At 40.7% G+C, this 24,467-nt stretch overlaps 1 protein-coding gene across 1 annotated transcript in view; it reads left to right on the top strand.

Moving 5' to 3' along the window:
- The window catches only part of LOC117526593 (tudor domain-containing protein 7B-like), a 115,114-nt gene that overhangs the window by 41,189 nt on the left and 49,458 nt on the right, over positions 1 to 24,467 (top strand). Inside the window, exons 5-11 of the mRNA XM_034188652.1 lie at positions 4,205 to 4,245; positions 8,722 to 8,892; positions 9,317 to 10,033; positions 11,647 to 11,837; positions 12,022 to 12,214; positions 16,798 to 16,909; positions 20,321 to 20,530. Coding sequence (XP_034044543.1) covers positions 4,205 to 4,245; positions 8,722 to 8,892; positions 9,317 to 10,033; positions 11,647 to 11,837; positions 12,022 to 12,214; positions 16,798 to 16,909; positions 20,321 to 20,530 — 1,635 coding nt within the window. The remainder of the gene's footprint in view (positions 1 to 4,204; positions 4,246 to 8,721; positions 8,893 to 9,316; positions 10,034 to 11,646; positions 11,838 to 12,021; positions 12,215 to 16,797; positions 16,910 to 20,320; positions 20,531 to 24,467) is intronic.

Here is a 24,467-nt window from a genome sequence, read left to right as displayed (position 1 = left end):
CTAAAGTCATTTCAAATGGCAACTTTCTGGCTTTAAGAAACACTATATGAAATCAAGAAAAAAGATTGTGGCAGTCAGTAACGGTTACTTTTTTAGACCAAGCAGAGGAAAAAAATATGGAATCACTCAATTCTGAGGAAAAAATTATGGAATCACCCTGTAAATTTTCATTCCCAAAACTAACACCTGCATCATATCAGATCTGCTCATTAGTCTGCATCTAAAAAGGAGTGATCACACCTTGGAGAGCTGTTGCACCAAGTGGACTGACATGAATCATGGCTCCAACACGAGACATGTCAGTTGAAACAAAGGAGAGGATTATCAAACTCTTAAAAGAGAGTAAATCATCATGCAATGTTGCAAAAGATGTTGGTTGTTCACAGTCAGCTGTGTCTAAACTCAGGACCAAATACAAAAAACATGGGAAGGTTGTTAAAGGCAAACATACTGGTAGACCAAGGAAGACATCAAAGCGTCAAGACAGAAAACTTAAAGCAATATCTCAAAAATCCAAAAATGCACAACAAAACAAATGAGGAACGAATGGGAGGAAACTGGAGTCAATGTCTGACTGAACTGTAAGAAACCGCCTAAAGGAAATGGGATTTACATACAGAAAAGCTAAACGAAAGCTATCATTAACACCTAAACAGAATAAACAAGGTTACAATGGGCTAAGGAAAAGCAATCGTGGACTGTGGATGACTGGATGAAAGTGATATTCAGTGATGAATCTCAAATCTGCATTGGGCAAGGTGATGATGCTGGAACTTTTGTTTGGTGCCGTTCCAATGAGATTTATAAAGATGATTGCCTGAAGAGAACATCTAAATTTCCACAGTCATTGATGATATGGGGCTGCATGTCAGGTAAAGGCACTGGGGAGATGGCTGTCATTACATCATCAATAAATGCACAAGTTTACGTTGATATTTTGGACAATTGAAAGGATGTTTGGGGATGATGAAATCATTTTTCAAGATGATAATGCATCTTGCCATAGAGCAAAAACTGAAAACGTTCCTTGCAAAAAGACACAAAGGATCAATGTCATGGCATAGGGTCAATGTCCACGAGCAGATCTGATTTGATGCAGGTTTTAGTTTGGGGGATGGAAATTTACAGGGTAATTCCATAATTTATTCCTCAGAATTGAGTGATTCCATATTTTTTTTCCTCTGCTTCGTCTAAAAAGTATCCGTTACTGACTGTCACAATCTTTTTTTCTTGATTTCTTATAGTGTTTCTTAAAGCCAGAAAGTTGCCGTTTGAAATGACTTTAGTTTTGTGTCATGTCTGTGATCTGCTTTTTTTCCACAAAATTAAACAACTGAATGAACATCCTCCGAGGCCGGTGATTCCATAATTTTTGCCAGGGGTTGTAGCAGCATAACTAAGGGATGGTTCAGGGTCACCTGATCCAGCCCTAACTATAAGCTTTAGCACAAAGGAAAGTTTTAAGCCTAATCTTAAAAGTAGAGAGGGTGTCTGTCTCCCTGATCTGAATTGGGAGCTGGTTCCACGGGAGAGGAGCCTGAAAGCTGAAGGCTCTGCCTCCCATTCTACTCTTACAAACCCTAGGAACTACAAGTAAGCCTGCAGTCTGAGAGCGAAGCGCTCTATTGGGGTGATATGGTACTATGAGGTCCCTAAGATAAGATGGGACCTGATTATTCAAAACGTTATAAGTAAGAAGAAGAATTTTAAATTCTATTCTAGAATTAACAGGAAGCCAATGAAGAGAGGCCAATATGGGTGAGATATGCTCTCTCTTTCTAGTCCCTGTCAGTACTCTAGCTGCAGCATTTTGAATTAACTGAAGGCTTTTCAGGGAACTTTTAGGACAACCTGATAATAATGAATTACAATAGTCCAGCCTAGAGGAAATAAATGCATGAATTAGTTTTTCAGCATCACTCTGAGACAAGACTTTTCTGATTTTAGAGATATTGCGTAAATGCAAAAAAGCAGTCCTACATATTTGTTTAATATGCGCATTGAATGACATATCCTGATCAAAAATGACTCCAAGATTTCTCACAGTATTACTAGAGGCCAGGGCAATGCCATCCAGAGTAAGGATCTGGTTAGACACCATGTTTCTAAGATTTGTGGGGCCAAGTACAATAACTTCAGTTTTATCTGAGTTTAAAAGCAGGAAATTAGAGGTCATCCATGTCCTTATGTCTGTAAGACAATCCTGCAGTTTACCTAATTGGTGTGTGTCCTCTGGCTTCATGGATAGATACAGCTGGGTATCATCTGCGTAACAACGAAAATTTAAGCAATGCCGTCTAATAATACTGCCTAAGGGAAGCATGTATAAAGTGAATAAAATTGGTCCAAGCAGAACCTTGTGGAACTCCATAATTAACCTTAGTCTGTGAAGAAGATTCCCCATTTACATGAACAAATTGTAATCTATTAGATAAATATGATTCAAATAGCTTTGGCCCTGTCAGATTCTGCTGCTAAAGGGTGTTTAAATGTCGATGTGATAAGTGGTTGATGCGCAGCACTCGTCTTGGATCCTGACGCCGGAGCTAGCATGCCAGGATGATGCCGCTTCAAATGCGCTGCCATGCTGGATGTATTTCCACTCTCATACGGCTTTCTCATGCCACAGTGCCGATATACCGTAATTGTTTTACCCACCACCCTTCGTCCATCATCATTGTATGTGATAGGGAAGCCGAAATGCGCCCGTACATGCGATTTAAATGATGCGGGGGGGTTTTCAAGCTCCTCTCCTCCTCCGCTAGCCATGATTACCGCTGTGCTTTTCTCCTTTGGATTGAACAGGCGCGCGGCCTCCACACGAGCACGCCTCCTTATTTATTTATTTCATCAACCAATCCGCGGACCACGTACGTACCGAACCGCAGAGAGAAATCTGTTCGGATCACGGATCAATTATGATCCGTTGAACCACTAGCTTTAACTGAGGTCGATGAGGAAAGAAAAAAAAAAAAAAAAAAAGATAATTTCTCAAGGTTGATTGTGGATCCACAGCAGGTGCACAATCAACCTAGAGAAATTATCATTTTTCCACTACACACCCTTGGAAACAGCGTAATGGCCCAACTGCAGCATAATTTTTTCAGGCAGCAGCGTAACCGGCCGTTACGCTGTTATAATGCTGGCGAGAACCCCGGCTTCTTTTCTGCTTGTCTTCATAAAATTGACACAGCTTATGCTGCCTTGAGATTTATAACAAATTTATAAAGTTGTGACTCATCGTTGCGAGTTATATTCTCGGGCGGGATGGCCTTCTTTGGCAACCCACAGGCTTCATCATTGGTATATTGTCATACACAAGGCAATTTTAGGTTTTCTTCCATCTTATCTATGTGTCCTTACTATGCCAAGGAGTCCTGGCCAATTCGCTGTTTTAACGTTTCCCATAATCCCCTGGCGACACCCTGCGTTTCCCAGAATGCAGCGCCAGCAGAGTTCTGGTATTTCAAAGCCGTGTAAACAATTGCTAGCGGGGATGTGGATGCGTCAATTCAGCCATTTCACGATTGATTATGATGATATGTTCTCACAAGTTGAGAGGGTCATCTAGAAGAGGTGTCGCATCTGTTTCTGTGAAACGGAGAATACTCCTCGCATTCCCATGATCTTTTCATTTCCAAATGTATGTACTGAGCTTGGGAAAAAAGGCATTTGATTACTCTGCCCCCACTGCATGAAGCAATCAGCGGAATATTTTACAATTGGACTGCCTGTTTTTTCTGAATGAGTTTAAATATAAATTTAAGGACTTAGAGGCAGCTTCTTTAAGCTGCCAGTGCTCTTAATTCTGTGCAATGAACTAGTTTTAAAATTGTTACTGATATATTTATTTTTATTGTACAGGTTCTTGTGATGTCATTCTTTTTATGTAATGTCTATAATTGTGCTTATTTTATGCTGCTGCCTGTCTTGGCCAGGTCTCCCTTGAAAAGAGGTTTTAATCTCAGTGGGACCTCCTGTTGAATAAAATAAAAAATAAAATTAATGTATCCTCTAGTTTCATTGGTGTTCAGTCATGAGGATGGTCTTCATACCAGGAAATTGTCCTGGTTGGGTAAGACATCTTTCTGTCAGTATGTTTTCTCTTTGGAAATGCATATCTGTATGTTATTACATAAAAGAAATGCATAATTGCAGATTTTCACTTTTTTTTTTTTTTTTTTTTTTTTTTTTTTTTAAACAGGGAAGGCCCCTAAGCAAACCTCCAGACCTATCCCTTCAGAGGTATGAAAACTCTTTAGAAATTGTAGTTACTGACTGTTAATGTTGTTTGGCTGTGGAGGTTCATGTTAGTGAAATGTCTGGAAAAATGGTTGTAGCATATGTGAACATTTTTTCAAGTGTTGAGGAACAAACTGGTTCTGTGGCTACTTCTTAAAATACAAAGTAGGTTGTGCCAACCATGCAGTCTCTCACTTCAGACAGGCCAGTGTGTCTGGCTTCATCACACGTTGGGCACCTTGTGTTTGTCCCAAAGAACAAATACAAACACAGATATGGACTTCTGTGACATGTCACATGATTTTGTCAAGTGTACCTATGATAAAAATTACAGACTTCTCCATTCTTTGTAGGTGGGAAAACTTGCAGTCGATCAAATACTTATTTGCCTCACTATACGAGGGTAGGCTGAAAAGTTCTAAGGCTCCCCATGAAGGAGTAATGCATTAACTGCATTATAGGGAGCCTTAGAACTTTTCAGCCTACCGTCATATTATAAATAATTACCTTTGAAACAAGATTCCAAATGCGTTCTCTGCTGCACGACGTGTACGAGACAACCTGCAGTTTAATTTGTCTGTGATTCTGGGAGCAATGAGAGAATGGTTGCATCACCCAAGTCCTGAGAGCAAATGTGTCATTGCTTATGAAATGATGATTTCATATAGTGTGCTGTCAAGTGGGACAAAGTGGGGCATCCAGCGGGACAGAGCAGGACGCATTGGCACGACGAATTGCACGGCAGTGCTGGGGTCAAATTCGTGCAAGTGTCAAGGTGCCTTAACCATTCGCTCTCACTGTGTTCTGTACAATTTCAACTTGGACCCTGTTCTAATGAAATACGGGGTTCCACAGGTATCCATCTTTGTCCCCTGCTTTTCTCCCTTTATATCACACTCCTAGGGCATATACTACAATGTTATGGGATTACTTTTCACTGCTATGCAGATGGTACATGCAGTTAAACATGCTGATAACTGCTGGTAATCTCATACACATAAAGATTTTAGAGGATTGCCTTGCGTCAGTGAAAGCCGGATGTCTACCAGTTTGTTCATTTTAAATTTGTAGAAGACTGTCTTTGGTCCAGCGAGACATTGACATCACTTTGACCAGCTAATGCTAACTTAGACTCGTGCGTGATACATCAGTCTGCAAAGTGAGGAACCTTGGGGTGGCTTTTGATCCCACATTGTCTTTTGACCTACACATGAGACAAATCACAAGGACTGCTTTCTTCCAACTTCATAACAGAACAAGGATTTGTCCCATCCCATTTATGACTGATGCAGACCGATCCATGCATTTGTCTATTCTACAATGGACTACTACAATGTTCTGTTTTATGGTTCAAATGGTTCAAAATGCTGCCAGGATTTTGACAAGAAGCAAAAAGTTCGACCACTTTCCATCGATTTTGGCCTTCCTTCTTTGGCTGCCTGTTTCTGGGAGGTCTAATTTTAATGTTCTGCTGTTAACTCTGAGGGTGCAGGACTACTTTGTGTCTGTAAGGTTAAAAAAGAAGCAGGCCACAGAGCCTTCTCATCATGCACCTGTCTTGTGGAATGATTCCCCTGCAGAGATGAAACAGTCAGATTCCATAGAGACATTAAATTCCACACTAAAGACATCTGTTCTCCCTCTAGTATGGGTAGCATTCCGGTGTAGTATGGAACTATGCTTCCTCTCCTTATATTTCATACTAATGTGTTGTCTGTGGGGATCCACAGGCTCTAGATTGGATATTGTTTTTAAAATGGGTACCCGACATTTTTCAAGGGTGGTAATAAATTAAGCAAAGCTTGTATAATGAGTTGGAATGGTGTGTGATTCCAGAATGTTTTTAGAGCCGTAGACCTCAACAATGTTTAGAAGAGGAACTCATCCCTTTTATTTTTTGTTAATTGTGTAATGTTTTAATGTTAATTTACTTTAAAAAATTATGGAATCACCGGCCTCGGAGGATGTTCATTCAGTTGTTTAATTTTGTAGAAAAAAAGCAGATCACAGACATGACACAAAACTAAAGTCATTTCAAATGGCAACTTTCTGGCTTTAAGAAACACTATAAGAAATCAAGAAAAAAAATTGTGGCAGTCAGTAACGGTTACGTTTTTAGACCAAGCAGAAGGGAAAAAATATGGAATCACTCAATTCTGAGGAAAAAATTATGGAATCACCCTGTAAATTTTCATCCCCAAACCTAACACCTGCATCAAATCAGATCTGCTCGATAATCTGCATCTAAAAAGGAGTGATCACACCTTGGAGAGCTGTTGCACCAAGTGGACTGACATGAATCATGGCTCCAACACGAGAGATGTCAGTTGAAACAAAGGAGAGGATTATCAAACTCTTAAGAGGGTAAATCATCACGCAATGTTGCAAAAGATGTTGGTTGTTCACAGTCAGCTGTGTCTAAACTCTGGACCAAATACAAACATGGGAAGGTTGTTAAAGGCAAACATACTGGTAGACCATGGAAGACATCAAGTGTCAAGACAGAAAACATAAAGCAATATGTCTCAAAAATCGAAAATGCACAACAAAACAAATGAGGAACGAATGGGAGGAAACTGGAGTCAACGTCTGTGACCGAACTGTAAGAAACCGCCTACAGGAAATGGGATTCACATACAGCAAAGCTAAACGAAAGCCAGCATTAACACCTAAACAGAAAAAAACAAGGTTACAATGGGCTAAGGAAAAGCAATCGTGGGCTGTGGATGACTGGATGAAAGTCATATTCAGTGATGAATCTCGAATCTGCATTGGGCAAGGTGATGATGCTGGAACTTTTGTTTGGTGCCGTTCTAATGAGATTTATAAAGATGACTGCCTGAAGAGAACATGTACATTTCCACAGTCATTGATGATATGGGGCTGCATGTCAGGTAAAGGCACTGGGGAGATGGCTGTCATTACATCATCAATAAATGCACAAGTTTACGTTGGTATTTTGGACACTTTTCTTATCCCATCAATTGAAAGGATGTTTGGGGATGATGAAATCATTTTTCAAGATGATAATGCATCTTGCCTGTGAAAACATTCCTTGCAAGAAGACACATAGGGTCAATGTCAAGGCCTGCAAATAGTCTGGATCTTAATCCAATTGAAAATCTTTGGTGGAAGTTGAAGAAAATGGTCCATGAAAAGGCTCAAACCTGCAAAGCTGATCTGGCAACAGCAATCAGAGAAAGTTGGAGCCAGATTGATGAAGAATACTGTTTGTCACTCATTAAGTCCATGCCTCAGACTGCAAGCTGTTATAAAAGCCAGAGGTGGTACAACAAAATACTAGTGATGTGTTGGAGCGTTCTTTTGTTTTTCATGATTCCATAATTTTTTCCTCAGAATTGAGTGATTCCATATTTTTTTCCCTCTACTTGGTCTAAAAAAGTAACCGTTACTGACTGCCACAATTTTTTTTTCCTGATTTCTTATAGTGTTTCTTAAAGCCAGAAAGTTGCCATTTGAAATGACTTTAGTTTTGTGTCATGTATGTGATCTGCTTTTTTCTACAAAATTAAACAACTGAATGAACATCCTCCGAGGTCAGTGATTCCATAATTTTTGCCAGGGGTTGTAGACTCAGTCAGTTTCATCAGTGTGTGTCTGCATTCTGAAATCAACTCCTGTCACATTTTTAGGAGGAATTTTGGAACACTTGGTACAGTTCCTCAAAATGTTATCAGAATGTAACAAGTACTTGTACCAAAGCATATATATATATATATATATATATATATATATATATCTCAGTTCATTTCCACTACACGTACGTTGCTGACTCAGAAAAAGGCATCTATGAATATTGTAGGCTTCCACAGTATTGTCTGTGTAATTGGTGGACCTGCATCTGAATTATTGCATGATTAGATGTTTGTGTAAATAGCCATCAGAGCATGAATGTTTTTCTCTTTGGTGTCTAAGTCCACAATTAGTACCATGGTAAATCAAATGTCAATAAAATAAAGTGAGTATGTGTGTGATTAGAGAAAAATAGGCCTTTTATTTCAAAGTAAAGGCTTGATTTTGTATTTGTGTGAGTGTATGAGGGGGTGTGTCTGACAACCAATGACAGTCTACAAAAAGAAGTCACCCAGCAACAGGGTTTGTCATTTCCTTGCTCAGAGAACTCTGTGAAGTTAGGATCTCTCTGAGGGGATTCTGAAGGGCCTTTCACACCAAATGCTCAAAGTGGTGCACATTGCTCTAAAACTCATTATTTTCAATGGCAAGTCGCGCACATAAGTGTGACGCCGAGCATGTTAGAAGAGTTTAGTCTCAGGACTGAGCTTGCATTTTTTTAGCTGTTCATTCTCCAGTGATCATGTCAAGTCACCTGACCTCAACCTTCATATTAATTCAGTATATTGGTCTCAGTCATCAAAATAGTTCTTTAATGGATAGATAACTTGATATACTGTATATGATTTATCTTCACAAGTCTTTCCAACTCATCTCTGATTCCAGCGTAATCCATATGATGTGGACTTGGTTCAGAGCAGATTAATTCAGATCCTGAAGAAGTACTGCAGTGGACTGTGGATGTCCAAACTCCCAGAGGTCTACAGTAAAATGTTCGGGCAGGAGCTTCACCGTCAGGCACTTGTAGAGCTCAAAGAGTGGACAAACATCTGTTCGGTAAGTCAGTAAGGTTTTTATGGAGATATACATATGTGTAGGTATTCTTTTTGTATTTGTAGCCACAAGCAAACTTGCGGGGGGTCACGGAGCTGTATGTCCTGCTCCACTCTGTGTGTCCCGGTCAGAGCAGAGCATGTAACCGGAGCGAGAGCAAGTGCAGTGCTGTCACAAAGGACCAAGTCTGTCCTTGATGGTATATTTTCTGTTCAAGCATGATGGCACAGCCTGTTTGAACATTCATCAGTGGTTGTCAAGTTAAAAGGCACATATCCTGTTTTGCATCAGGATTGGTGGGATTACAAATCAGTAACCATTTGCATTTTGGTAATTTGATCATTCTCTCGCAGTCTGTCTTCATTTCTTTCTCTTTCTTTTTTTTTTTAATAATCTGTCTTGTTACTAAATGCTTCGTCCTTTACAGGTTGAGCAGGTTTGTGGAATTAACAAAGAGGATTGGCTGGTCTATCCCTTTCTCCCTCCCAAGCCTTCTGCTGTCTCAACTGGCACCATGAGCATTCTTTGCAAATCACAACCTACATCAACCACGACCATCACACCCATACTGCCTTCAGTTCATCTACCTCCTCAGCAACCTGACAACAACCTCACCTCTTCTATTGGACCTACAGCTGAAGTTCCTTCGAAAAGCATCTTGGCCAAGCTTACCTTTGATTTTCCTCCACGGCATGTTGAAGATTCTTTAAGTAAGCCATTGTCTTCAATCAGCTTACACAGCTCTGCTGCCCAACCTGCTGCTCTCTCAGTGTCCTCTTGTGAGACTCTGGGTCTGAGGTCTAACCAGAAGTACGTCACTTCTACCGAAGTATTGCCAAATTCTTGCCTTCCCCCAAGTAGCTCAGAAATTTTGAAGCACCAGCCTTTGGTAAGGTCCATGTTCTTTAATGTAGAGTCTACCCCTGCGTCCCATTCAAAGTCTTCTCTTGCCATGTCAGATGAAGTTTGCCAGAGACTGAAGGAGCTCCTGCTCAAGTACAGTCAGGGTGTGTGGGCCCATGCTTTGCCCAAACTCTTCATGGACACATTCAAGTTGCCATTTCCTGAACATGTTTTGAATGACTTGTCCTTGTTCCTGGATATATGCTCGATTGACTATCCTATTCTACATGACAAGAGCAAGGTAAGTGAATAAGAAGGAATAGTCTGTCAGGATTAACACAATCTAGGGTGGAGATGACATGATCAAAAATATTTACATGCTTGAGAATTTCTTTTAGCAAAACTTGATTGACATTTCTCAACATTGCACCCCGTGAGTCAAAATTTCACACTTTCTCAAGAAATGTTGGTTTCTTAGAATGCAAAAGATGGAGAACCACGCCCTTTTTTTCTGGGTTAGGCTCAAAACTTGTTCCATAGATGAGAAGCAACTGTTATGAAGCTTTAATCATCTCTATGTCTACATGAATTGTAGTGTAGTTTTACAATAACTTTCTGTTGAAGTGCAGAAGTATATGCATAAAGGTACTTAAGTACATGTACAGCACTTGGTGCCAATTTAAATATGGAGATACTGATTTTAAATTTATTTCTTGTGATCATGCAGGCTTTTTTCTGTTGTCTTAAACATTTTCCAAAGCAGTTGTTAGCTGTTTAATATTCTAAAGTCTATGGCTGTAACCAACAATTGTTTTCATAATAAAATAATCTATTGATTCCCCCCCCCCCCCCCCCCCCCCAAAAAAAAATAAATTAGTGGATTAGTTCATAAAATGTCAATAATAGTGTTATCCAGTACCTAAGATGATGCCTTCAGGTGTTTTATTTTATGTTTTGGTGCACAGGCCAGACGTTGAGTTTACTGTCAGATAGGAATAAAGCGGCTTTTAACTCACTCGATGCCATTGACTCTAAAACGCGTCTTTTCCGATAGTAACGCCCTGCGCCAAGACACGTCATCGAGCCAATTTCTTTTCTTCTCTTTTCTTGTGGTATGTTTGTTGTTGACATGGACATAGAACTCAATTTTCTATGGGTCTTGAAAAAACACTCAAATTCTGAAGAAATCCTGGCACTGGGATGTTCTGAACTGTGAAAATGGCTGGCACTCAATGAGTTAAAATCAGTGGTAAGATATTCACACTTAAGAAAGTGAAATCAGAGAATCTGTGTTAAAAAAATTACGCCAAATAATTAATCAATCATAACTTAATAGTTGCTAAATCATCAGTTAATTAGCTCTCGTATAGTCCGTTTATTTTCTTTGCCAAATCAACAAAGTCTAACTTGGTTGGGAAAGTAAACTGCTGAGAATATTTGATGAGAAATACAAATAGACTAGCTAAAATTTATGCTGCTGTTCCTACAACAACTGTTCCTGGGTGCTTCCTCAGTCGCAGCTGTACAGTAGAGTGAAATGTTTGGCATTTCCACAAGGCATGTTGGAGATCAGGTCAACTGGATAAAGGTTGTTCGTCAAATCATAACGTGGATTGATGCTTGGATCTGGCTGTTGTGGCTGTTAAAAATACATTTCATTTTTGCATGTTACAGTGGGTTACCCCGAAAACTTATTTGCTTCTTCTTTGGTATTGATTTGTTCAGGTACACATGAAATGTGGCTTTACAGTGAAATAGGCATTATTAAAATTGGGTGATATTGATGAAGTAGTCAATTTGGGCTACAAACATGAATTATTTCTTTTAGAGGATGTGCATACTGTGCGTGTGTGTACCCATTGAGTAATTACTGTATTTCAGGTCAGTGTCCCACCTCCACCCCCCTTTTCCTAGGCCATCCTGTATCTCTCAGTAGATGAAGAAGCCACAAAAGACCGCGACACACAGCATGACAGAAAGAACCCTTATCCATCTGGTCTTGAGGTTCTTGGCCCTGTGGTTCCTCCTGCTCTGGTCCCTCCCTTGGTGCAGTACCCCTCTGTGCTCATCACTGATGCCAAGAGCACCACTGCTGTTACTGTAAGGTAGAAGATTTGTTTATGCAAATTTGAAAGTTCCTTTGGAAGTTTCAGTGGTACGTCAGCATAAGTTAGTTGCAGTTGAAGGATCACAATGTACAAATACTGTGTACCACACTTTATTGAAATGCTGCATCAGCTGTGTGTGTGGTGTGTTTTGAGAAAAAGCTTCTGTATTTGCTCTGTTTAGATATGTTGGTGAAGAATATTCTGATGCCCAGGAGGCCATGGAGGACACCATGGACTCATTCTATAGCCAACATTTTGCTCAGTATTGTTTGATGAACCCTGTTATTGGTCAACTGGTAGCAGCCAGACTGGAGGAAGGAGATGAATTTGCCAGGGCTCAGGTCATCGAGGTCATGGCTCCGGACAAAGTCAAGGTAACGGCGTGTTTTTATTCAGTGCTAACCACTAAGACACTGTGCTGCCCACCGTGTTTTTATTTTATTATTATTATTCAGTTGTATAATACATTTTTTATATATACACACACACACCATGGTCTGTGAGAATTCCATGTCTAACTGGCATGCATTATTTTCATGTATACACACACGTAGTTCGGCGAGTTAAGTCACTGTAATATCACTCCGCTCTGGTTGTCACCATAGCAACGTCCAAATCAGTTGGTGCAGCTGTGTTTTGACAGGTGAATGACAGAAACGCGATAAAACTTGGATTTCCAAGTGAATTTTAATATTTTTGGCCAAAATAAAATGAGCAAACGAGAAGAACACCAAAAGCAACAGCATAAAGATTCAACATTGGACGAACTGGACAAGAATGAAGATGGGAGAGATGAAGAGAACGGTTGCCAAGGATGAAAATATCTTGAAACTGGCATAAAATAGTCCCAAATACGTGCGCATTTTCATCAAGTTCTGTTAACTTGAGCTAAATGTGTGTTAACTCACTGTGTGGGACCATGATATAAGAGTATTAAACAACTCAAAGCCGTGCATTATATGGTTTGAATGCACTTCGCGGAGTAACAAAGCAGAGTGTTTCAGACTCCGCGTCGTGCATTCAAACCATATAATGCACGGCTTCTCATATATATATATATATATACACTCAACAAAAATATAAACGCAACACTTTTGGTTTTGCTCCCATTTTGTATGAGATGAACTCAAAGATCTAAAACTTTTTCCACATATACAATATCACCATTTCTCTCAAATATTGTTCACAAACCAGTCTAAATCTGTGATAGTGAGCACTTCTCCTTTGTTGAGATAATCCATCCCACCTCACAGGTGTGCCATATCAAGATGCTGATTAGACACCATGATTAGTGCACAGGTGTGCCTTAGACTGCCCACAATAAAAGGCCACTCTGAAATGTGCAGTTTTATCACACAGCACAATGCCACAGATGTCGCAAGATTTGAGGGAGCGTGCAATTGGCATGCTGATAGCAGGAATGTCAACCAGAACTGTTGCTCGTGTATTGAATGTTCATTTCTCTACCATAAGCCGTCTCCAAAGGCGTTTCAGAGAATTTGGCAGTACATCCAACCAGCCTCACAACCGCAGACCACGTGTAACCACACCAGCCCAGGACCTCCACATCCAGCATGTTCACCTCCAAGATCATCTGAGACCAGCCACTCGGACAGCTGCTGGAACAATCGGTTTGCATAACCAAAGAATTTCTGCACAAACTGTCATAAACTGTCTCAGGGAAGCTCATCTGCATGCTCGTCGTCCTCATCGGGGTCTCGACCTGACTCCAGTTTGTCCTCGTAACCGATTTGAGTGGGCAAATGCTCACATTCGCTGCCGTTTGGCACGTTGGAGAGGTGTTCTCTTCACGGATGATGCGAAGGAGATGTGTTGCACTGCATGAGGCAAATGGTGGTCACACCAGATACTGACTGGTATCCCCCCCCCAATAAAATAAAACTGCACCTTTCAGAGTGGCCTTTTATTGTGGACAGTCTAAGGCACACCTGTGCACTAATCATGGTGTCTAATCAGCATCTTGATATGGCACACCTGTGAGGTGGGATGGATTATCTCAACAAAGGAGAAGTGCTCACTATCACAGATTTAGACTGGTTTGTGCACAGTATTTGAGGGAAATGGTGATATTGTGTATGTGGAAAAAGTTTTAGATCGTTGAGTTAATCTCATACAAAATGGGAGCAAAACCAAAAGTGTTGCGTTTATATTTTTGTTGAGTATATGTTCCTGCAGGACAGATAGCGTGTAGTGTGTGAGTGAACGTGCTGTTTGTGTGTGTGACCTTCACCTGCCCTTCCTAATCAGCCTATAACATTTTATTTAAAGCTAACTGATACTTTCTATCAGGAAGGGCTGACCACCAAAACAGCATGAAGACAGACAAGAACAAAAGACATGTGGTGACAGTAATACAACCCCTGGCAAAAATTATGGAATCACCGGCCTCGGAGGATGTTCATTCAGTTGTTTAATTTTGTAGAAAAAAAGCAGATCACATACATGACACAACTAAAGTCATTTCAAATGCTAACTTTCTGGCTTTAAGAAACACTATAAGAAATCAGGAAAAAAAAATTGTGGCAGTCAGTAACGGTTACTTTTTTAGACCAAGCAGAGGGAAAAAAATATGGAATCACTCAATTCTGAGGAAAAAAGTATGCAATCATGAAAAACAAAAGAACGCTCCAACACATCACTAGTATTTTGTTGCACCACCTCTGGCTTTTATAAGAGCTTGCAGTCTCTGAGGCATGGACTTAATGAGTGACACAGTACTCTTCATCAATCTGGCTCCAACTTTCTCTGATTGCTGTTGCCAGATCAGCTTTGCAGGTTGGAGCCTTGTCATGGACCAGTTTCTTCAACTTCCACCAAAGATTTTCAATTGGATTAAGATCCGGACTATTTGCAGGCCATGACATTGACCCTATGTGTCTTTTTGCAAGGAATGTTTTCACAGTTTTTGCTCTGTGGCAAGATGCATTATCATCTTGAAAAATGATTTCATCATCCCCAAACATCCTTTCAATTGATGGGATAAGAAAAGTGTCCAAAATATCAATGTAAAATTGTGCATTTATTGATGATGTAATGACAGCCATCTCCCCAGTGCCTTTACCTGACATGCAGCCCCATATCATCAATGACTGTGGAAATGTACATGTTCTCTTCAGGCAGTCATTTTTATAAATCTCATTGGAATGGCACCAAACAAAAGTTCCGGCATCATCACCTTGCCCAATGCAGATTCGAGATTCATCACTGAATATGACTTTCATCCAGTCATCCACAGTCCACGATTGCTTTTCCTTAGCCCATTGTAACCTTGTTTTTTTCCTGTTTAGGTGTTAATGATGGCTTTCGTTTAGCTTTTCTGTATGTAAATCCCATTTCCTTTAGGCAGTTTCTTACAGTTCGGTCACAGACGTTGACTCCAGTTTCCTCCCATTCGTTCCTCATTTGTTTTGTTGTGCATTTTCGATTTTTGAGACATATTGCTTTAAGTTTTCTGTCTTGATGCTTTGATGTCTTCCATGGTCTACCAGTATGTTTGCCTTTAACAACCTTCCCATGTTGTTTGTATTTGGTCCAGAGTTTAGACACAGCTGACTGTGAACAACCAACATCTTTTGCAACATTGCGTGATGATTTACCCTCTTTTAAGAGTTTGATAATCCTCTCCTTTGTTTCAATTGACATCTCTCGTGTTGGAGCCATGATTCATGTCAGTCCACTTGGTGCAACAGCTCTCCAAGGTGTGATCACTCCTTTTTTATACAGACTAACGAGCAGATCTGATTTGATGCAGGTGTTAGTTTTGGGGATGAAAATATACAGGGTGATTCCATAATTTATTCCTCAGAATTGAGTGAGTCCATATTTTTTTCCCTTCTGCTTGGTCTAAAAAAGTAACCGTTACTGACTGCCACAATTTTTTTTCTTGATTTCTTAAAGCCAGAAAGTTGCCATTTGAAATGACTTTAGTTTTGTGTCATGTCTGTGATCTGCTTTTTTTCTACAAAATTAAACAACTGAATGAACATCCTCCGAGGCCGGTGATTCCATAATTTTTGCCAGGGGTTGTAACTGTGAGATGATGAAATATGTGACATACTGAAGAGGTGGAACCCCAACAATAAAACATACTAGGACAAACAACCACACAGCAACAGTCTGTCTATTTAGTGCGCATCCACTATTCTAGGACACCAGAGTCTTGATCCCCTTGGGAACACCCAAAACTGAATTATGGTGACAGCCACGAACACCTGACCATCCACACACAGAGACCCAGATCACAGCTAAATATTCGATCACTAATGTGGCTGGTGTGTTGGGCCAAGACAAAAGTACAGAACCTAACCATATGACATGGATCACTCCGGCATGCCAGGAACCATACAGGTGATCGCACGCACGTCGATGGAAAGGGTTCCAGCATGCAGAGTCCCAGGAGAAACGAGGAGAACCAGAACAGTGGAAGGGTCCAGGGTACAATTTTTGTCTGCTGAGCCACTAGCCACAGCATCATAGTTGAGTTGAACAGAGAAGAATTTTCAGACCAGAAAGCAGCTCTGTTCTGTTTTCTTGACTCACTTGTTCCTTCTGGGGAATTTTAACCAAAATTTTCTATTTCCTTTTTCAGAAAATCCTTCTGTGCGCCACTCTACCATCAAGCTGTATTTATAGTTACATTAGTTTGTCCAACTGTACACCGCCCATTATTTAACATGCTCCATTCATTATTTATAGTGTTTTTGAATAATTGGTCCGTTTGATTGTATTGCAGTTTCATCTTCAATTAATCACATTAGTGCTCACTTGATTTTAATTGACACCACCACCTACAAGTGATCCTGGGCCAAACATTCATGTGCAGAACTGTGTGTGGCTGTGCAGAGAACACACACCAGAGACAGAGCCTTCAAACTTGTTCAGTGTGAAGCAGAGTTGGAGGCCTGTAGAATGTATCAGTATTTCTTTTGGCCGTCAGGTGTACTATGTGGACTACGGCTTTCCTGTAGAGACCAGTAAAACCAATGTGTTGAAGCTGCACCAGGACTTCCTCTCTCTGCCCTTCCAGGCTACGAATGTCAGGCTTGCAGGTAAGTAGCTCTCACCAAACTCACAAAATGCATCTGCAGGTGTTTGAAATCATTGAAAATGCTTGCATTTTGAAGAACTGTGTAAGTTTGGTCAGTTTTTTTTTTGCAGGCTGATCATGAATCTGGCTAAAATGATGAAACTGATCATAGTAAATTAGTTTATTTACTCAGTTTGCTGCTTTGAAACATTCTGGCCTTCTGCTTCTACAGTGATTACATAGCTCCTTATGGTGTTCTTTATGCGCATACTCCCGACATCTTCTCCATTTTTGTGGAAGTGTTAAGGACCTTTCAGTCCAAGCGTGCAGCGTGCTCAACTTGCTGCTTCCGCATGTGCAGAATGCACGTAGGGGTGGGGTTTGTGTTTCTGTGCCTGAGGTTGAACAAGTCTTGCAGTCGCTATGTTTGTGAAGAGTCGTGGGTTCCTGAAACAAGCAAAAGTCTGCGAGTCATAACCGCAAAATTAGGAGCAAAAAGCAGGAGTGACCCTGCTGGAAGGACCTTTTTTTTTTTTTTTTTTTCTTCAGCGACTGCTCAGAGTGAGACCGGGAGGAGCTGGAGCAGCCGAGGGGAGCTGAAGCGGCCAACCCGGCCAGAGAGCCACACCAGCTGGTCAGAGAGAGAGACAGCAGAGCAGTGGAGCTTCTGCAGATTTGTCTAAGGTGAGTGAGTAATCTGAAAATAAAATGTGACGATAGTGCACCACTGCACGCTGAAGTCTTATCAGCTAACGTTAGCTTAGCCTTTAGCTGACACCACTACAAAAGCAGCAACAAGAAGATACAACTTTAATCACTGTCAAGCTCGCTGAATGTTTTATATTGGAAATTGATCTATTTTTATTTTTACCAAATAAATCTACAGAACTGTTACTGTTCTGATAACAAGAACAGTCTCAACTTTTAATGCTCCAGTAATTACACTTTAAAGAAAATAGCACAACAATGTTTTGTTTCTTTATATTTTAAGAAATATATTTCTTCACCCACATCAGGAACATTTCAGCATTTGCTGTGCAGAGGACCTTGTGAATACAGATGCACTTCAAAAACATCCAGTGATGGAGCTGAACACCAAACCCTGAAGTCCAGAAGGAAGAAGAGAACATCTCTGCTCTTCAAAATGTGAGGAAAGTGTCTCCAAAAACTCCAAGAGGTTGGAGCTGCAGAGGAGACATTCATCTGGTTAATGTCCTGAGGGTCCAGCTCACCTGTTGCGATATGTCCTTTAACTTTGTGGGGGACTTATTACTTTTCATCCACTCATGAATATTTGCGGACATTTTTGTACAACAGGAAGACAGAACATTGATTGAACAAATGATTGTTTTTCATTTATTTACATTGATGTACAATTTCCTCCATATTGTTCAACATTTTATTTTACTTAATTATTTTTAATTTTTTTTTTTTTGAGCAAACGACTTTGGTAAACCCATTTCTCGCACCAAAACTGTTTGTCCACATGAATAAAGATCTATTTTCAATAAAGATTTGAGCATTTTCTAAAAATGAATCTTATTTCTTCAGATTTAAAGCCAAAATATTTTACATACGGTGTTCTTCACAAATATGTGGCAGATTCTGAAGGCTGGGATTGATGTGAACATTTTGATATGAAACACATGGGCATTACACTGAAAATGATATCTTATAATGGGAATAATAATAGTATGGTAAAATCTGGACTATCCTCCTGGACTCTAGAAGGTTAAAGACCTACATAGAAGACCTACTATGAAGAGAATACAGTGTATCCAGAAAGTATTCAGTGCTCCACTTTTTCTGCATTGTGTTGTTACAGCCTTATACAATAAGCCTTTACAATACAAAGCGCCTTGGGGCAACTGTTGTGATTTGGCGCTATATAAATAAAATTGATTTGATTTAAAATAAACTAAGAGATCACATGTACATACGTATTTACACCCTTTGCTCAATACTTTGTACCTTTGGCAGCAGCAATTACAGCGTCAAGTCCTCTTGAATATGATGCCATAGGCTTGGTGCCCCTATCTTTGGGTGGTTTTGTCCATTCCTCTTTGCAGCACCTCTCAAGTTCCATCAGGTTCAATGGGGTGTGTCGGTGCACAGCCATTTTCAGATCTCTCCAGAAATGTTCAGTCGGATTCAGGTCTGGGCTCTTGCTGGATCACTCAAGGACATTCAGAGTTGTCCTGAAGCCGCTCCTTTTATATCTTGGCTGTGTGCTGAGGGTCATTGTCCTGCTTGAAAGATGAACCGCCACACCTGACCTTTTGAAAAGATCAGAAGTTACTTTTGACCATGCACGCTGAAGTGCGTGAGATGTCTTGCAAATCTCTTAAGAGGAGTTATCTGGTTAGAAAAAATATTTTGGGTTTTAGAAGTGTTTATTTCTCACGAGCTTTTGAAAACATGAGAAACATTAGATTTATACAGAAACGGTGTTTCATAGCGTTTTCCGCCGTTTTGATTTAGCAGCCAGAGAGATCAGCCAGAAAATGTCAACATGCATCTCTACTGATTGGTTGTCACGTTGTGCTTCCCAGCATGCTTCACGCACGTTGGGGAAAGCATCCACATGATTTATAATGTCACTGTCATAGACTGTTGGTCTCGACTGTCGTTGCCGTAAGCACTTCAAATCCATATGTTCTTTTGATATGTTATCCTTCAGGGGAACTTTTTTTTTTTTGAGACAACGGGAATTTTGATCATAAATGTTAATAAATGAAATGATGATGCCAGTTAAATTTTTTATGCCTTAAATCTTAAGCTTAGTGGCGATGGAGGACCTCAGCTCATGCTAACATTAGGTACAATGTCAAAATGTTGACGTCACACGTAATGCCAAGCCAGTTACACAAGGCTGTAACTGTATAAAAAATACATGGTGCTGTAACATAATGACAGTATTTGCCAGTTATGAACTGCAACTGGATTAAATATATATAATTTAGAAAAAGCTTTGCACAATATTTCCCCAGTAATTGTTCACAGGAAGGACTGTCTCAACAAATTATACCCAATTTTTTTGGTTGTGGTGATAAAATAAGTCCCTTCGGCTGCTCCCTTGTTTGCCCTCGGGGTCGCCACAGCAAATCCAAGGTGGATCTGCATGTTGAATTGGCACAAGTTTTACGCCGGATGCCCTTCCTGACGCAACTCCACATTACATGGAGAAATGTGGCAGAGGTGGGATTTGAACCCGGAACCTTCTGAACTGAAACCAAGCGCATTAACCGCTTGGCCACCACCCTGAATAAAATTTTATTTAACAACTCGTACTTCATAGTGTGATGAAAGAAACATACTGAACTAGTACATTTCTCTTCCATTGATTCCTGTTTTTCTAGACTAAATAATGCCTGAACATCTCAATAGATTTCTTTTTTCTTCTTGTTCTTTCCCAAAATCCTGCTCCTCCCAGGTCTGGAGACATACAGCTTCCATCCTTTGGTGCTGTCCTCTCTGGACAGTTTGGCCGTTGGAAAGATCCTGCTGATGGAGACAGTGGAGACTGGTCAACAAAATGACATCCCTCCGGTCATGCTGTACGACACCTCACAGGATGATGACATCAACATCAATTCATTCTGCATCAAGGCTCTGCAGGAAGAGATGATGAACAACCCTGAATGTTAGGATGATGGGATGGTGGAAAAAGACAGAAAAAAGCCGTGGTTTTGAATACAGAACAGTACATGTTTTCACTGTGTTTCTTTTGGTCTCTAATTCTGATAATAAAGGTGTTATGATTGCGGTGGTAAGCTAATCTAGTTTTTTGTTTAAGAAAAAAAATTGTTTTGTCCATGATAGCAGGGCTAGGAGCATGAATTGGTGTCATGCATTGCGATGTGTCGCATATTACCACACTATGGAACCATCTTGGGTTCTGGATGGCAACCATCCATGCAGATAACTGGTCCATTCCTACCTCTAGAAAGTACCCATCACAGCCAGGTGATTCATGGGTCACCCCTTCACCTTCTCCAGCAGCTAAGGTCCCCAAAACTGAGGCACCTGCATGCTGGGTCATGCCCAGAGAAATGTGGCACATGACCAAATTATTATAGCTGATGTTCTCTCACTATGCAAGTGACAGTCGTTATTGGAGTTTCCCAAAGTAGGACATCCAGCCTTCGCATTCAGTCAGCGGTTAACATCGAAGTCTCACAACCATACAGTAGGACAGGAAGCACCAGGACCCGAAACACTTGCACCTTTGTTCTCCTGCAAGGGTATAGATAGTGTGCAGTGATGTCACACACAACACATGGGTTTGTTAACGGATGGCAAGCTCCATGTACACCGCAGCAGGGCCAATGCTGGCTCGTCGGTGTACAGTCAAGCTAATTTGTCAGATATAGCCAAAGTGCTCCATCCTGAACATCAGAACAGGTATGTAGAGAAAATAGAGATGATGTGGATTCCATACAATATTTCCAGCAGAGGTTAACCAGTTTTACCAATTTTGAGCGGAAGCCAGATGTGCAATATTCAGACATTTCAACTATTTTATTAACACTTTGTAGAAGAATTTTTAGGTCCATATTTGAACTGTGATGAACTATCAAGTGTCCTGATCTGAACTGTATGTCCTCTGGCTGAACTAGCAGGTGTTCAACCCAAAAAAAAAGGGCTCTATTAGTCATTCAGTCTGTCAGGGGCTTTCCAAGGCCTTTTAGGTGCTTTCCCGCAGGCCACGTGCGAGGGGCCTCGGGCCAGCTGCACCTGTGGCTGAGGCCACGTGCAGGGGGCCTCAGGCCAGCTGCACCTGTGGCTGAGGCCACGTGCGGGGGGCCTCAGGCCAGCTGCACCTGTGGCTGAGGCCACGTGCGGGGGGCCTCAGGCCAGCTGCACCTGTGGCTGAGGCCACGTGCGGGGGGCCTCAGGCCAGCTGCACCTGTGGCTGAAGGTCTTTTAAAAAAAATCAGTTGTAAATCCTTCACGTTTTAATGGGAGCGTTTGTCACATTGAAATAATGGCCTAACACCTGCTTAGGGTTCACTAGAGGATGCTTCCAATAGAAAACCATGTCTTGGGAATGAAATAAAAAGTCGAAGGAGGAGCGATGCCCGCGGGTCTCCAATAAATAGATGAGCGCGGTTGTCATATTCAGTCTCTCTAGAGGACTCAGTTTGTCTAAGCTCTGTGTCGAAGGCTTAAATAAACTTAAAAACTCTGTGCATTTTATCTTGCTTAAGGCTGAATTATTCTAAAGTGTTGTGTCCTTTTCTAGCATATCACTTGCAATTAGTTTGTGTTATCTAAAAGACGACATCCCGAGAAGACTAAAGACGGACCACGTCAGAACTTGGCGAGCCAGCTTCAGGAGGGTCCAGGGGCATTCCGGCAGCCTGGGGCAGTCCAGCTCATCCCTCCAGACCGTAAATAACAGTGATCACGACTAAAAAGTAAGCAGAAACCTTTTATAACTTCTGCACGATCTGGAGGAGTGAGTCGGGATTTCTGCCCAAGTTGACAGGTGATATTTTTTAATTGCCTCTTACCCAAAAGAACCTGGACTAAGAAAATAGATAAAAGACAAAAAAAAGATAAGATTGAAAATTATCAGGCCTTGTAGATAAAATGCTCAGAAGGTGTGTGTGTTCCCGGGAAAAAGAATGTCTGTGTGAGTGAAAGGTCAGGAATGTTCATGAACTCTGGTGCGGAAAAGAGTGCGTGGAGAACTAACCTGGATGCTTGGGGAATAATTGGTGTTGAAATTCGTTACTAATGTGCCGGCTGATAGCATGCGCTGTAGGGGTTAATTTAGGGGAGTATACTGACAAATAGATACAAGGTAATACAAGGTTATTTAAAGAGTTAACAGAGACTGAAGTGAAATAAGTGAGAAAAAGAGTTTAACAGAGAATACGTGCAGAGGAAGCACAAGATAAGCGCCTGAGGGGGCGCAGTAGAAATACCGTACGTGATAAAGAGATTTAAAGAGAAAAGTGCAAAGTAGCACAGCTGACAGTAAGTAAAAGAGCTCAATAAAGGACGTTATTTTTTAAGAAAAGAGAAAAACTATAAAATAAATAGAGAGAGAGTGCAGAATACATGAGAATTAATGAAGCAGAAAATAGTGCAGTAAGGCACCAAATACACGCTTGTGGGGCGTGGGAGAAGAATAAGTAATTAAGTACACAGTAATATGAGTTTTTTATAAGAAAAAGAGTATTTTCAGTGCAAAGGCACATTAAGCTCACAAGGAGCTCAGTAAGTGAAGAAAAAAAGTAGAAGAAAGTGCAGAAAGGCACAGGATACGCACGTGAGGCGCGGTAAGGCGTAGAAGTAAATGAAATATTGTACGCTCAAAGGGCTTGTAAAAAAGAAGAGATACATATTTAAACAGAACACATTGGTGTTAAGTGATTAAAAAGGTTGTTTAAAGCCGCGGAGTGAAAAGTGGCAGAAGTCTAGATAGAGATATATAGAAAGTTGTTTTTAATAATTTTTGTGTATAAAGCTTTTGAAGATTGGTGTGGGAGAGCGGAGAGTAATTGGGGAGTTACAGGCAAAGCTGTGAGGGCTTGCAGGCTGGCTGACATACAAGATTAATGTGAAGAGTAGGTACGAGGAGGAGGCGTTTAGACCCAACAGAAGGACTTGGGAGGTGCATGACAGGCAGAGAGGAAAGTGTGAAACAGAGACAGTGAAGAAAAAGACAGGAAAAGAGACTGCTATGTAAATACAGAGAAGGTAGATATTATTTCAAAGAAAGAAAACTAATAAACAAACATAGCAGAAAAAGACAAGAAGCAGAAAGGTAAAAATTAGAAGGAAAATAGAAAGTCGGGAGCAAAGACATTAGGAAGTGTTAGGGTTGTAAGAGGAGTAAAGAAATAAAATTGGTTATAAATCAAAAGAGTTAAAGCTTAGATTATAGTGAAAAAGCTGACAGACTGATCAATGCTTGGGACAGTCTTTGATGGGAGACTTAAGTGATGATGAAACAATACTCCCAGAACATTACTTGACTGACGGAGACATCGAAACCCAGGGAATCAGGACACATTTTTGGCTGGAAAGGACCTATTTTGACAGTGTAGGAGCAGAACATTGGCAGGACGAACAAGAGATCAATCAGAAATTATGGCAGATTACTAAGGTAATCAATCTGAAGCAAAAGAAAGAACAATTCCCTCTAATTAATTGGGAGCTGCTGATAAGACGTCTGTGGCATCAGGGTTTATCCCCGTGGCTGGAGCTGCTTTGTGCTGATCCTAATAAAGAAATTAGCATACCATTAAATCATTTAATAACACTGCCAACCGATCCAGGTGAAGAACTGTTTCCTAGGTTGACTCTGACTGTGGTCCCAAGGAAGGTTCGGTGGGAAACAGGTAAATTTTCGTATTTAGTTAAAGAAAAAGAAGACGGGCATAACAGTTGGAAATTTAATCCTTTTAAGGGTTTAAAATACAAAACAGGTGTTACAGCCAGCAAGTTATTGGTCTGGATCAGGACAGCCCCTGAGGGACTACCAGAACACCATAGAAACACCTCACATAGCGTTTGTCAGGGTTACATGGGTAACTCTCAAGGTCAAGGTCGGGAAAGTACCCCGC

This window comes from Thalassophryne amazonica, chromosome 15 (genome assembly GCF_902500255.1).
Source record: "Thalassophryne amazonica chromosome 15, fThaAma1.1, whole genome shotgun sequence".
NCBI classification, from domain to species: domain Eukaryota; kingdom Metazoa; phylum Chordata; class Actinopteri; order Batrachoidiformes; family Batrachoididae; genus Thalassophryne; species Thalassophryne amazonica.
The sequence above is the reverse complement of the archived record's forward strand: the minus strand, read 5'-3'. Positions and strand labels throughout refer to the sequence as shown.